The 16,133-nt window shown below is 46.1% G+C and overlaps 1 protein-coding gene across 1 annotated transcript; it reads left to right on the plus strand.

The window, feature by feature from the left end:
- Window positions 1–245: 245 nt before the first annotated feature.
- LOC306959954 (uncharacterized protein) lies at window positions 246–5,642 on the plus strand (the record flags this gene model as incomplete). The annotated part of the gene is made up of 4 exons (XM_079552212.1): window positions 246–544; window positions 612–766; window positions 1,936–2,209; window positions 5,492–5,642. 4 exons carry the CDS (start codon window positions 246–248, stop codon window positions 5,640–5,642), a joined length of 879 nt encoding a protein of 292 aa, XP_079408338.1.
- Between the last annotated feature and the right edge of the window lie 10,491 nt (window positions 5,643–16,133).

The raw sequence follows: 16,133 nt of genomic DNA on the forward strand, positions 1-16,133 counted from the left end.
TATTTGTGATATTTCTGGTGAACACCTGCTCTTCTCGTACCTACCGTAAGTCTTTTTGGGTTTGAGTCATGGGCTGGCTGCATGTGCTCCCTGAGTCTGGGTGGGATTCTTCTGGACACTACTAACATAATGCATGTACAATATAGGTTAATTATCCAGATAGGTACTCACGACAAAGACCTTGGCTCAAGATTTAGAGGTGGGTCCCCAGGCTTGCAAATACAAATGCAATTTGTTTGACTTCTATGACACCTTTAGCAAATGTGGCTCTTCGTGGAAAAGCTACCCAGTCGGACACACATCAAGACAGCCTTTCAAATGCCATCAACGCCATTGATGGGAATCGGGAATCAGACTACTTTGCTGGTTCGTGCACACGGACTGATGAACGGAGCAACCCCTGGTGGAGAGTGGACCTGCTGGGGAACTACATTGTGACCTCCATCACCATCACCAACAGAGGAGACTGCTGTGCGGACAGACTGGACAGGGCTGAGGTCCATGTCGGCAATTCTTTGCTAAATTATGGTGCTTACAATCCAGTGTAGGTAGAAAACTTTTAAATATTGATTCTGTCTATGCAGATGTGTTATTATGTTGTTGCTTTCCAGAGTGGCTGTGCTCCCACACATCCCAGCAGGACGGTCTCTGACCATCACCTTCACCAGACGAGTGGAGGGACGGTATGTCATTGTGTTCCTGCCTGGAGCACGTAGAGTTCTGACCCTCTGTGAAGTGGAGGTCTATGGATACCATGCACCAACTGGTACAACTTTACTTTATATTTTTACAATGAACCCTCTTGGTCGTAAAATAATTAAAATGTCGCTTTAAAAAAGGCCAAATTGACGTATAGAATTAAGACGGACTGGAATTATTTTAAATAATCAGTAGATGCTTGATGAAACTGAAAATACTGCACTCAATTGACCTTTGTCAATATACACAGTGGGAATAATTTCTCACATTTCTGCCTTCGTTTGTCATAAAATGTGGTCTGATCTTTATTAAAATCATAAGAGTGATTAAACAGTGTCTGCTTTAACTAATACCACCTAAACATTTACAATTGATCACATTTTCATTGATAAAATGAAAATATGAATGAAATACACAGCTGAACTGCAGCACTTTTGTGAATAGGAATGGTCCGAGATTCATCCTGATCTTTGTGAGCGTCAAATCTGCAACTACAGAAAAGCAGTTATTACTGCAAAAGAAGAGTCAGCAGATATTTAATACAAGGGGTTCACTTGCTTATTCCATGCATGTTTCTGCAAAATGTCTTCATAAACTTGTGAATTAATTTTTTCATTGATAATATCACGTTGTCCGGCCCTGAGGAAACAAAACAGCCCCACACCATGATTCTCCTGCTCCAGACTTCACAGTGAGGAGAGGGTTTGATGTTGATGTGCTGTTCCAGCTTTCCTCCACACATGACGTTGTGTGTTCCTCCCAAACTATTCAACTTTGGTTTGTGAAAGAGCTCTTGGATACTCCACAGCACTGCTGGAAAAAAATACAGTGGACTGATTAACGCAAAGTTGAATAGTTTGGGAGGAACACACAACGTCATGTGTGGAGGAAAAATGGAACAGCACACTGACATCAAACCCTCTCCTCACTGTGAAGTCTGGAGCAGGAGAATCATGGTGTGGGGCTGTTTTGTTTCCTCAGGGCCTGGACAACCTGATATCATCAATAGAAAAATTAATTCACAAGTTTATGAAGACATTTTGCAGAAACATGCATGGAATAAGTAAGTGAACCCATGTATTAAATACCTGCTGATCTTGCTTTTCTGTAGTTGTTTAAACATTATGCTTACTGTCATTTGAACTGACAATTTAGAAAATCTGAGAAAAGTATAATTTGCATAATAATTTGGAACATACTTCAGAAGAAAACATGTATTGTGTTTTCCTTTTACAGGAGAGAATCTGGCAATCCATGGAAAAGCTACTCAGTCATCTGTGTATGATCATCAAATGGCATACTTAGCTATTGATGGAAACCGTGCCAGTAGTATTGACTTGTGCCCACACACAAAGAGTGAATTAAGTCCCTGGTGGAGACTGGACCTGGGCAAAACACACAGGATTTTCTCTGTGAATGTGACCAACAGAGCTGATTGCTCCTATCGACTGAATGGAGCAGAAATCCGCATTGGAGATTCCCTTGAAAACAATGGCAACGCCAACCCAAGGTAATTTGCAAAGTATAAGTAATTAATGAAGATAAGATAAGATAAGATAAGATAAGATAAGATAAGATAAGATAAGATAAGATAAGATAAGATAAGATAAGATAAGATAAGATAAGATAAGATAAGATAAGATAAGATAAGATAAGATAAGATAATCTAATCCTTTATTGATCTCACAATGGAGAAATTCACTTGTTACAGTCGGTGTTCAAGAAGATCACTCAGAGTGAATAAAGTGCAGCTGATACAGAGATTATTGCACATATACTTTACGGTCTTATTGCACAGTCTGACAGCAGTGGGGATGAAGGACCTGCTCCGTCCTGCACTGAGGGTGTCTCAGTCTGCCACTGAGAGAGCTGCTCAGCTCCTCTACAGTCCCGTGCAGTGGGTGGGAGGTGTTGTCCATGATGGAGGTGAGCTTGGCTAACACCCTCCTGTCCCTCACGTCCTCCACAGAGTCCAGGGGGCCCCAGGACGGAGCTGGCCCTCCTGACCAGCTTGTTCAGTCTGTTCTTGTCCCGCTCTGTGCGGCCCGGGGCCCAGCACACGGCAGCATAGTGGAGAGCAGAGGCCTGGTCACTCTGAAGGACCTCAGTCTCCTCAGAAGGACCTCAGTCTCCTCAGAAGGACCTCAGTCTCCTCAGAAGGACCTCAGTCTCCTCAGAAGGACCTCAGTCTCCTCAGAAGGATCTCAGTCTCCTCAGAAGGACCTCAGTCTCCTCAGAAGGACCTCAGTCTCCTCTGAAGGACCTCAGTCTCCTCAGAAGGTGGAGGCGACTTTGGCCCTTCTTGTCCAGGGCGTAGGTGTTGTGGGACCAGTCCAGTTTCTTGTTGAGGTGAACACCCAGGTACTTGAAACTGTCCACCTCCTCAATGTCCTCCCCCTGGATGTTCAGCGGTGTGTGCGGTAGTGTCTTCCTCGTGAAGTCGATCACCATCTCCTTCGTCTTACTGATGTTCAAGCACAGGTGGTTGCGCTCACACCAGTCCACAAAGTCTAGGATGACTGACCGGTTCTCCAGGTCGTTCCCCTCAGACACACAGCCCACGATGGCGGAGTCGTCGGAGAACTTCTGGAGATGACAACTGTCCGTGTTGTATGTGAAGTCCGATGTGTAGATGGTGAAGAGAAACGGTGAGAGGACGGTGCCCTGAGGGGCCCCGGTGCTGCAGACGACCACCTCAGACTCACAGCTGCGCAGCCGCACATACTGTGGTCGGTCCGTGAGGTAGTCGATGGTCCATGCGGTGAGATGTTCATCCACTCCCGCGTCCTCCAGCTTCCCCCGCAGCAGCGCCGGCCTGATGGTGTTGAAGGCACTGGAGAAGTCAAAGAACATGACCCTCACAGCGTTCCCGGCGTGCTCCAGGTGCGTGAGCGCCCGCTCCGACAGGTAGATGACAGCGTCCTCCACTCCGATGTTGGGTCTGTAAGCAAACTGCAGCGGGTCAAGGGTGGGGCTCACCACAGAGCGGAGGTGGGTGAGGATGAGCCGCTCCATCGTCTTCATCAGGTGGGAGGTCAGGGCGACTGGTCTGTAGTGGGCCGGTTCCCTGGCGTGCGCTGTTTTAGGACCTTCTCCAGGCTGAGGCTCAGGTTGTAGATGTGGCAGAGGACCTCGGAGAGCTGGTCTGCGCAGGTCCTCAGCAGCCTGGGACTGATGCCATCTGGTCCTGCAGCTTTCCCCCGCTTCAGTCGCATCAGCTCCCTCCTCACCTGGTCCGGTGTGATGGAGAGGGGGGAGTGAGGGGGGGACCGGTGTGGGGGTGGACTGCCGGGGGTGGGGCAGGTGCTAGAGGAAGTCCGTATAGTGGGGGCTGGAGACGTGGGTGCAGGGGGGCTGGAGGCTGGAGGCAGGTGAAGGTGGTCGGGGGAGGGTGGCAGTGTCCACTGGGCTGGAGACGTGTGAAGAGGAGGGAGTGGGGGGAGAATCAAACCGGTTGAAATGTTGGTTGAATTCATCCGCCCCGCACTGGTCTCCAACCGCTGTCCCTCTGGCACTCTGTCCAAAACCGGAGATGTTCTTCAGTCCCCTCCACACGTCCCGTGCGTTGCCCTGCGCCAGCTTCTGCTCCAGCTTCTGCTCCAGCTTCTGCTCCAGCTTCTGCTCCAGCTTCTGCTCCAGCTTCTGCTCCAGCTTCTGCTCCAGCTTCTCGCCATAGTCCTTCTTGGCCTTCCTGATCCTCCACTGGAGTTCATGCTGGACTCTCCTCTGCTCCTCTCTGTCCCCTGAGTTGAAAGCCCTTTTCTTTTGGTTCAGGAGGGCTTTAAAAGAAAAAGAGGATGATGATGATGATGATGATGATGATGATGATGATTTAAAGATGATAATGAAGATCATCATCAACAAAAATGAACAAAAAAAGGTTGTCTTTGTTATTATTGTGTATGAGTGAGTGATTGGTGGTAGTCAGAGCAGCCCTTTGGCCTCCAAGTGAGGGGAATGAATGGATAAGACCACTCCACAGAGCTCTAGTTACTCTAGTACAGGGGTCTCCAAGCAAGTATCTATGGGGGGTTATTTATATCTATGGGGGGTGTACTGCCGAGGTTCATTAACAAAAGCTCCAGTAAAACATGCTTTATTTGGGGAAATACTATTGAGGAAACTTTTTTTCAATTAATAAATAAATAATAAATAATGAAATAATGAGCCTGACAGGACAGGATTATTGAACTTTGCAAGCCTGTACTAAAGAAATAAAAAGTCCAGAGTCAATAAATAGAACTTGGCAATAGGTCACAGATTACTAGATATCTCAGAGCAGTAGCACCGCAACATAGACGGAACAATCCAACAATGAGTGTAGGTGAGTCTGAGGTCCCACCAGAACCAAGCCTACAAGAAAAAACAAAGAGCCACAAGAGGGAGACAAAACGGGCAACGTGCGGTCAAAAACAAAACACTGACTCATATACAAAACCATTATTTCTAATGTTGCTCATCATGAAAGCTTTCAGCTGAACCAACATCTACATGTTGACAAAACGTAGACATTAGGTGTGTTTAAGATGGAGTGAGCCCCCCCTAGGTGATACCAGGCAGTGGCAGCCCAGGGTGGAGAAAGTCGGACACATCACGGCCCCAAGAACAGAGAGGAGCCTCAGATCACCCAGCGTGTCTTGAGAAAAGTTCATGAATAAGGCTACTGTTGTCCGCACTTCATCTCCCATCATCCTTGCACTCGGGCATGCATATGCTGGATCATCCTAAATTCACCTATATCTAAGTCTATGTTGTTTAGAATAACCCTAAAAGTCGATCTCTCTGCTCTCAGGTGTGCAGTGATCTCTAGTATCCCTGGAGGCTTCACCCAGGGCTTCGACTGTAACGGGATGGACGGTCGATACGTCAACATCGTGATCCCAGGACGAGTGGAGTATTTACACATGTGTGAGGTGGAGGTCTACGGCTCTGTGCTGGACTGAACTCACCAGAGCAGTCTTTGAGTTTGTACCGGTTATATACAGGAGCTGTAAGTGTTAAAGTTGATTGCTGTCTGTAAAATCAAGTCATGTTTCGACGGAATTTCTCTTTCATGCACCAAATGATTGACTTAAGGACATGTTGAACACAATCTGCAATTTATTAAAGCATTAGCATTTATATGGTGACGTTTGGTGACAGTTGGATGTGTTTCTGATCAACAAAAAGCCGACAGGGAAAATGATTTAACCGTAAGGATCAGAGGCCACTTTAAACACTAATCCATATCATTCATGAATGATTTCTACCAAGGCTTTGACATCACCTAAATGTGGTCAATGGGCTGAAAACATCTGGATGGTTCAAAACTTGCGATGTTTGATGGCTAATGCTAACGGCCATAGGAAAAATACATTGAACTGGCTGACAGACTCTCTCAAGCTTCAGCCTCAGATCGGTGTCTTTTTGTTTTCCACTGAAAGAATATCCGCTCTACTTTGACCAAGTTAACTATGACTGTCTGTTGCCATGACAGTCAGTGAGTAACTCAATTTTCTTTGTCTTGATATCTTCTGTTCCAAGCCTACTAAAGCTACTCAATGTATTTTGTCGCTCTGTTTATTTAGGGAATGACAATAAAAGCGAGTTCATTTTATTACATTAACTTTGTCATTATGTTTTGATTTCTTTACAAGTCAGATAAAAAATGAAAAAAAAAAAAAAAAAAACATGAAAGTACAAACTGAAAAGAAAAAAATATGTATTTGACTTAAATCTGCTGTGACTGAGAAGATTAAAGTAACATTTCCTATGTTTCCTAAGTTTCACCTCTGAACTTTGTTTTTGATTTATGAGCCGGTCCAGGACAGATTCTTTAGTCCATAATTTACCTGTGACTGACTTTCTTGTTAATGATTACTGACTGAGGTGACGATCTGGAGCAGGCGTCTCAGACACGCGGCCCGGGGGCCAAATGTGAGATGATTTCTTTTTTATATTATATGCGTCCCGCCGGTATATTGCTTTAAACATGTTAGAACTACATTTCCCATGAGACACCGCGTGGCAGTGCCAATGCCGCTGCAGACGCGAAAATGAGAACTTCATACGGGAAGGGAGATGTGGAGCTTCTGACGACTTTATTCAACAAAGAAACGGACTAAAGGCAGCAGAGCTTCTGAAACAGGGGGAGAACTGTTGATTAAAGATGATTAGAATAAATATTACAAATGCAAAGTTGATTAAATTTGTCTTAAATTTATTCCACTAAATGTACACGCAATTTTTAGTGACTACAACCAGATTAAAATTGAAGAAAATGATTTAGCTAAATCTCAACTAAAATTAAAGGACATTGTTTTCATTTACTGGGTATTTTCCTGTTATGTAGTTTCTTTGAAAACAGTGCTCAACACTGTGAACTGGGGCATTAAAATTCTCCTCTGCCGTCATCAGGTTTTGTATCACTCTCAAAACAAGAAGATGGCTTTAAAAAATTATTACATAAAGAAAATGTTTTGAGCCTTGTTTTGGATTCGGCTTGCACTATCACAAAGTCCCGTGGGATCACAGGTAATTAATGTGTGACGTTACCCGGAATGAAATAAACAGCTGACCATTAACAACTATTGATTTGCAAAGGACAGCATGACATCAGAAACCTGTGCTTATGAATCGTCCATTCTCTCCATCAGTGCTGCACAGTTCATTCACTTTATGAACGACTGGACAAGAACACCCTCCCTACAAACCTACAGGAGTCCAATAATCAGACAGAATTGGACTAAGCTTGAGAAAAACAACAGCCAACCTTGTGTCCAAAGTGTGTAGGACCAAAGGTTACAGTTTACTCAGGGCAGGGAGGGACCTTTAACATGTCAAAAGTTACACTGCGTTATGTTTAGGATGATAATGTTGCCAATACAAAACATGCTCCTAATGTCCAGCTTGACACGTTTCTCAACAAAAAGAAAACTCAGTATTGAAAGAAGCGCTTCTATTTTTAACTGTTTACACTGTAATATGTTATGGTCAAAGGTTGTACCCACACCAAGGCCCAGGCAGGGAGTTCAGCTTCTCCATGGCCTTGTGTATGAAACTGTTCCTCAGTCGACTGGAACTGACCCGTAGATTCCGCAGTCTCCTCCCTGAAGGCATCACCTTGAAGAGACTGTGTGATGGGTGTGTAGGGTCCCTGGTGATTCTGACGGCTTTGCGGGTGAGACGGGTGGAAAACATGTCCTTAAGGCGAGACACTGCAGGTGAATAGGGGAAAAAAATAAACGTAGAGATGTCAATTTGAAACTTTTGCTGAACATCACAGATATAAATATGAGGAAAAAATGTATTGCATTTTTTCTGTCATTTTATGTTTTCACATAAAAATAAGGCATTTTGGGCATTAAAATGGCCAACATTTTCTATATTTTGGGCAACGAAATCAAAATAATGAATTGAGCCAGATTAAATGGTTTTATTTTATTGACATACTAGCTGAGACCCGGCCTTCGGCCGGGCCTCGCTAGTCTCCACATTTGATATTCTGGGATTATGAGTGATTACAAAGAAATGTCCAACCCGTCACACAGTTCAGCTGCAGACCAGTGGTTCCCAACCCATTCCAAAAACTATGGCCACTACAAATGAGTAAAAGAATGAATGCAAAAAAAAATGTCAAACAAACTGCAATTGGAGTGTTTGAAGCACCCGTGCTCCTTTCTTATAAACTACAACGACAATATTTTCGCTAAACTCGGGGAACAGGATTCAAGAGACAGTGGGATAATTATGGATAAATATTAGGGGTTCAGCTCTAACGGTTTGGTTCACGGGGCAGGACCCGTGGTTGGGTGCATCACGGTAGTGCACAATCCAAAAAAAAGTGAGTAGGTTTTGAAATGAAATAGCCTAATGATCGTTGTTAGACAGTATTTATAACCTTACAATAAAATTGGCAATGCTTTCCAAGCTGCTTTAGAATAAAATGTACCTCTGGGCTCAATACGTGAAAGCAAAATAGAAAGCAAATGGTCCAGCAGCAAAGTAAAAAAAAGATAAAAAGGAAAAAAAACTAAGCAGGGCAGGCCATGCGCTCGTTAAGTTGTAGTGTCATTGTCGCTTTTACTCACACGGAGGATAAATCAGTCGGAGCAGCGCGTGTGATTAGAGGCTCATGTTTGAGCAGGTTTGGGGCGCACACGCACACGCACACACATACACACACGCACACACACGCACACATACATACACACACGCACGAACACACACACACACGCGCACACATACAGACGAACGCACACACGCGCACACAGCGCCCTGTTGGGATGCGCAAGCGCACACATACATACACACACGCACGAACACACACACATGCGCGCCCACACACATCGCCCTGTTTGTACGCGCGCACACGCACGGCAGTCAGATCTCGTGCACTCGCGTTTTTGTGACAGCGGGTAGTCCTCGGACAGCAGCACCGCGGTCCATAAGGACCCGTGGCCAATGCCCGTGGGGGCCGGCCGCGGATGTAATAACACCAACCACGCACACACGCAGTACTGTCGCCAGGCTTCCTGGTGTTCCCAAACGGTCTCCCATCCCAGTCCTAACCAGGCCCTTCCCTGCTTAGCATTCGAGGAACGGTCTCCCATCCCAGTTCTAACCAGGCACTTTCCTGCTTAGCTTCAAAGTCGGTATGGGGAATAAACATGGCGGCGCCCAGGCGGCGGCCATTGAGTTAGCGTTTTCTATAATAGATTAGTGACTAAGATTTTCTCAGAGGGATTTTGGATATTTTGTTTAGTTTTTCAATAAATTAATCATCAGTGAAAAAATCTGTAAAAACTCAAATTCCGCCTGTTTTTTTGGTTTCAAAGCTGAATAAATCAGGCTAGGAATTAGATATTAAAAAATCCCTCTGAAAAAACCTTCAGAATGTTGTTGTGTCTCAGCCTGTAAAGTGTGGAGTCTGTGGGAGCTTCTATAAGGGCTCAGGCTCTGCCCGAGTGCGGCTTCTCTCATTCAGAGAAAACCAGCCCTGAAGTTTTGTAGCGAGTGCGCATGCTCGGCCCGTTCTTCCACTTTTCCGCTCCAGCGTCTCGTAGGAGGAAAAATACCATATTTGGGTGAAAGCGTCATCACGGGGCCCCTTAGCAGGACACGTGGATGTCAAATCTGTCAATATTTATGAATGAAAACCCGCGGGAAAGACGGCCTTTCTACTTCCGGGTCGCCCCCACCTCGCAGACAAAACATCATCAAATAAACATCATCATTTTTATATCTGACATGAAAACTAAGATGTAAAGGGAGGAAAATAGATACAAATCTCCACTTCCACCACTGCGGGAAACATCAATACTTTCACCTGCCGTGTCTCGCCTTAAGTTGCATAAACTTTTAAATTCCATAAACTGGTCAAACTGTTGAAATGGCCTCAGTGCTTGATTGGCAGAAGCACAAATGGCTGAAAGTCCTGGAGTTTCCCCATTGGCTGGATTCCCCCATACACACCAATGCAAACATTTCAAACTCTTGTATAAAAAAACTGGAAATCTGCAGAAGGACGATTTTTTCTCAAAACCCACAAGTTGCAGAAGCTGAACATGCACAAAGTGCAGAAAATGCAGAAAATGCAGAAAAAAGTGCAGAAAAGCATGGATTTGCGGCAGCCCCATTATAAGTCAATGGGAAAAATCTCCGACGTTTTGGCCGATTGCGGAAAAACCGTAAGTTGCAGAAGTCCCAAAAGTAACAGCACCTTCTCCTCAACATGAGGAACAAAAGTAACAGCACCTTCTCCTCAACATGAGGAACATTCTGATGCATAACTTACATAAATTGCACAAAGCATGAAGGTGCTGAAAGCGGCAGAATATCAGGAAAAAGATGGAAGAGGAATAATAATAAAGAACATGAAAACCAATAATTGACTGCGGAAGAATGTGTCTTATCTCAAAGTCTGGTTCTTTTGAGCCCATTTCAAAGTACAGCATGAATTATTACACGTTATAAACATTGGTATTTCAGCTGCTGAAACAATTACACACAAATATTCTATTAAGTCTCTTTGATCATTTGCACAAAGCGTATGTCCCGTCATGTCTCAAAGGGACTATGCAGAGTTTAAAAAGGTTAAAATTATGTATTTTCCTCCCCCTACATAATGTCCAATAGCAGTGATAAACATTCATTCATTGGATAAAGTGGAAATCTCAATGTGGTCATGAGCTTCTTCCTAGTTAGATCAGACACAAACTAGGTTGTGGGAGACAACTTTATTAGTGAAAGATACTTGATCTGGATCTGCACAAAGACCAGACAGGTACGTATCATCAACTCATCTAAGGTCAGGTAAGAACATTAGAACATTAGTAGGAGCGCACTTCTTGCCTCTCCAGACTTAGCGCCTTTAAGTGGGAATAAACAGGGTATGAGTGTCATTAAAAAACAACAACCTTGTGACTGATCTGATCATTTCTGCAAGAAGATTAAAGATAAGTGTTTCCCCACACTTCAACACAAAAGGTACGGTAAGCGAGTACTGGAGTACCAGAGTACCAGAGTACCAGAGTACCGGAGTACCAGAGTACCGGAGTACCGGAGTACCAGAGTACCAGAGTACCGGAGTACCAGAGTACCAGAGTACCAGAGTACCGGAGTACCGGAGTACCAGAGTACCAGAGTACCGGAGTACCAGAGTACCGGAGTACCGGAGTACCGGAGTACCAGAGTACCAGAGTACCGGAGTACCAGAGTACCAGAGTACCGGAGCGCATTCTCATCAAGGTGCTTTATTTATAATGGAGAGGCATTTGGAGATTTTTGGTTTTATACTTCTGACATGGGGTTTCCATAACAGTTTACTATCAGTTGCAATTCCCCAAAATATATTCTCACTTATGTTTTTAACTGGGATACAGTCAATATAGTGTAGTTGTCCATTTTACCTCGGCCAAAACACTGTTGCAGTTTATAAGACAAGCGTTTGTTAAGAGTAACAAATTATCCATCCATCCATCCATCCATCCATCCATCCATTTTCTTCCACTTGTCCGTTGCCGGGTCGTGGGGGCAGCTGTTGGAGTTGCCCAAATCACATTGCACCAGCCCCTATGGCTCCTCCTGCAGGTGGTGGGTCCACGGAAGCACAGCCTCACGGTTCAAACCAGGCCTGTTGGTCTCTCATAAGGGGCTTCTGAACCGTTCTTTGTCTGACCCGTCACCTATAGGACCTGTTTGCCATGGGAGACCCTACCAGGGGCACGAAGCCCCGATAGCAGAGCTCCTACGATCATTCAGGCGCTCAAACCCCTCCACCAAGTTAAGGTGGCGGTTCCAGGAGGGGTTATTTTATTATATTTTTATATAATTTGTTTTTGATTTCCAGTCCTAAACTCTCCAGGTTCTGAATGGTGTGTTCTCATAGTTTTTTTAGTTGTCTGATTTTAATTGAGTACAAAGTTCAAGCCAAGGACATTGGTTTTGTAAGATTCCCTTTTTTCTTTTATGTTACTTCCTCAAAGCTTCATCGTATCACTAACCTCAGACAGTAATCATACACAAGGAAGTACTTCACAGGTAAACTTTAGACATCTGAGCAGATAGGGTTAAAGTCCCCACTGGGCAACATAAACCGGCAGGACCAGCCCTCTTCAAAGGCAATGTCTTCAGGATGCGCTCTTTGTGGTTTGAAAAAACCTCCAACTTGGACATTATGGTTCAAGTGGATTCAAAGATTTTTGGACCAGATTCCCTTGTGTGTTTGTGGTAGTTAGAACATAATAGAATTGGTACATGATGTAATATTTCATAATTACAGTAACCATAAATGGGTCAGTTGTTGCTGTAGACCGGATAATGTGATCAGTAAGACACAAGCAAAACTACAACACAACATATAATACAAACAACCCAACTAACACACCTAATGCCTTATGCACAACAGCACCTAGTCCAGTACAGACAGACCTGCAGAGACTGAGAACAGCAAAGATTGTTTACCACAGGTTGAGAGTAGCCATAAATAGAGGGGAGAGACTTAGCCAAGCTAAACCCCACCCACTAGTCTTTATCTACTTTGCAGCAGAGCTGAAACTTTGTGACTTGTGGACCAAGCCTTTTTAATGAAAGGTGGAACTTCCAACACTTCAACTACAGAGTACAGACGATGACTCAAGAACCTTCAAATAAGATGGACAACTCCTGTATGACTGAGAGCCTACACAGACAAATATTAGCAGAGATGAGTTTTATTTGGAATCCTTAATAGGAAATGAAACATTTAAGAAGAAGAAGAAGAAGAAGAAGAAGAAGAAGAAGAAGAAGAAGAAGAAGAAGAAGAAGAAACTTTATTGTCTGTCCCCAAAGGCGACAGAAATTCGTCTTTGACAGGCTCAAAACATGCACACACACTTCCATGAAAACACAGGCACATTTAAAATCGACATCACAATAATGAACAGCAGGACTATGGTTTGTGATCGTTCAAAGTGGAGATTGCCTTTGGAACAAATGACTTTTTCTAGACGTCTTTGTGGGCCAGGGGAACTTTAAAAGAGGTTCCATATCAACCACCACTATTTAGAAAATACTGAAAACAGTGCTATGTATAATTCCAGGAGGATGCTCTCCGGATAGAGAGAGAAACATTGGCATCTGTCCCAAGAACCCTAATGTCCAGGTGTATTGTGTCTAACCTTTAGTATAGAATTGAAAAACCACCTGGATGACTCAGAATCACAACATCAGTCATATCTTAAACTATGTAATCTTTTAATTAATCGAGGAAAACAATTGCAGATTTTAGTCTTAGTTTTAATCATCTTGAACAACTTTGTATTTAGTTTCAGTCTAATTGTACTTGACCAAAATGCCACTGTGACAAGAATGATGACATTTTATTTTAGAAAATGAACAAAGGCGTGTTGCCAGATGATTCAGTCCAGCACAGATAAAATATGATAATCCTTTATTGATCTCACAAAGGAGAAATTCACTTGTTACAGTCGGCGTTCAAGAAGATCACTCAGAGTTAATAAAGTGCAGCTGATACAGAGGTTATTGCACATGTTACTTCACAGTCTTATTGCACAGTCTGACAGCAGTGAGGATGAAGGACCTGCACCGGCCTGCACTGAGGGTGTCTCAGTCTGCCACTGAGAGAGCTGCTCAGCTCCTCTACAGTCCCGTACAGTGGGTGGGAGGTGTTGTCCATGATGGAGGTGAGCTTGGCTAACACCCTCCTGTCCCTCACCTCCTCCACAGAGTCCAGGGGCCAGCCCAGGACGGAGCTGGCCCTCCTGACCAGCTTGTTCAGTCTGTTCTTGTCCCGCTCTGTGCGGCCCGGGGCCCAGCACACGGCAGCGTCGTGGAGAGCAGAGGCCACCACAGAGTCATAAAAAGTCCTGACTGAAGGACCTCAGTCTCCTCAGAAGGACCTCAGTCTCCTCAGAAGGACCTCAGTCTCCTCTGAAGGACCTCAGTCTCCTCAGAAGGACCTCAGTCTCCTCAGAAGGACCTCAGTCTCCTCAGAAGGACCTCAGTCTCCTCAGAAGGACCTCAGTCTCCTCAGAAGGACCTCAGTCTCCTCAGAAGGACCTCAGTCTCCTCAGAAGGACCTCAGTCTCCTCAGAAGGGCCTCAGTCTCCTCTGAAGGACCTCAGTCTCCTCAGAAGGACCTCAGTCTCCTCAGAAGGACCTCAGTCTCCTCAGAAGGAGCTCAGTCTCCTCAGAAGGACCTCAGTCTCCTCAGAAGGACCTCAGTCTCCTCAGAAGGTGGAGGCGACTTTGGCCCTTCTTGGACAGGGCGTTGGTGTTGTGGGACCAGTCCAGTTTATTGTTGAGGTGAACACCCAGGTACTTGAAACTGTCCACCTCCTCAATGTCCTCCCCCTGGATGTTCAGCGGTGTGTGCGGTAGTGGCTTCCTCGTGAAGTCGATCACCATCTCCTTCGTCTTACTGATGTTCAAGCACAGGTGGTTGCGCTCACACCAGTCCACAAAGTCCATGATGACTGACCGGTTCTCCAGGTCGTTCCCCTTAGACACACTGCCCACGATGGCGGAGTCGTGGGAGAACTTCTGGAGATGACAACTGTCCGTGTTGTATGTGAAGTCCGATGTGTAGATGGTGAAGAGAAACGGTGAGAGGACGGTGCCCTGTGGGGCCCCGGTGCTGCAGACGACCACCTCAGACTCACAGCTGCGCAGCCGCACATACTGTGGTCGGTCCGTGAGGTAGTCGATGGTCCATGCGGTGAGATGTTCATCCACTCCCGCGTCCTCCAGCTTCCCCCGCAGCAGCGCCGGCCTGATGGTGTTGAAGGCACTGGAGAAGTCAAAGAACATGACCCTCACAGCGTTCCCGGCGTGCTCCAGGTGCGTGAGCGCCCGCTCCGACAGGTAGATGACAGCGTCCTCTACTCCGATGTTGGGTCTGTAGGCAAACTGCAGCGGGTCAAGGGTGGGGCTCACCACAGAGCGGAGGTGGGTGAGGATGAGCCGCTCCATCGTCTTCATCAGGTGGGAGGTCAGGGCGACTGGTCTGTAGTGGGCCGGTTCCCTGGCGTGCGCTGTTTTAGGAACCGGGATCAGACAGGAGGTCTTCCACAGGACGGGGACCTTCTCCAGGCTGAGGCTCAGGTTGTAGATGTGGCTGAGGACCTCGGAGAGCTGGTCTGCGCAAGTCCTCAGCAGCCTGGGACTGATGCCATCTGGTCCTGCAGCTTTCCCCCGCTTCAGTCGCCTCAGCTCCCTCCTCACCTGGTCTGGTGTGATGGAGAGGGGGGAGTGAGGGGGGGACTGGTGTGGGGGTGGACTGCCGGGGGTGGGGCAGGTGCTAGAGGAAGTCCGTATGGTGGGGGCTGGAGACGTGGGTGCAGGGGGGCTGGAGGCAGGTGAAGGTGGTTGGGGGAGGGGGGCAGTGTCCACTGGGCTGGAGACGTGTGAAGAGGAGGGAGTGGGGGGAGAATCAAACCGGTTGAAATGTTCGTTGAATTCATCCGCCCCACGCTGGTCTCCATCAGCTGTCCCTCTGGCACTCTGTCCAAAACCGGAGATGTTCTTCAGTCCCCTCCACACGTCCCGTACGTTGCCCTGCGCCAGCTTCTGCTCCAGCTTCTGCTCCAGCTTCTGCTCCAGCTTCTGCTCCAGCTTCTGCTCCAGCTTCTCGCCATAGTCCTTCTTGGCCTTCCTGATCCTCCACTGGAGTTCATGCTGGACTCTCCTCTGCTCCTCTCTGTCCCCTGAGTTGAAAGCCCTTTTCTTTTGGTTCAGGAGGGCTTTAAGTTCAGGGGTCACCCAGGGGTGGTTGTTGGAGAAACACCGTACCTTCCGGGTTGGTCCAGTGTTTTCCACACAGAAGTTGATGTAGTCTGTGATGCAGTGGGTCAGGCCGTCGATGTCATCTCCATGAGAGCTGCAGATCATGTTCCAGTCTGTGGTCTGGAAACAGTCCCTAAGTCTCTCTTCAGCCTCTTCACTCCACACTTTCA

The sequence above is a fragment of the Gobius niger genome (assembly GCF_951799975.1).
Source record: "Gobius niger genome assembly, chromosome: 2".
Lineage (NCBI taxonomy): Eukaryota > Metazoa > Chordata > Actinopteri > Gobiiformes > Gobiidae > Gobius > Gobius niger.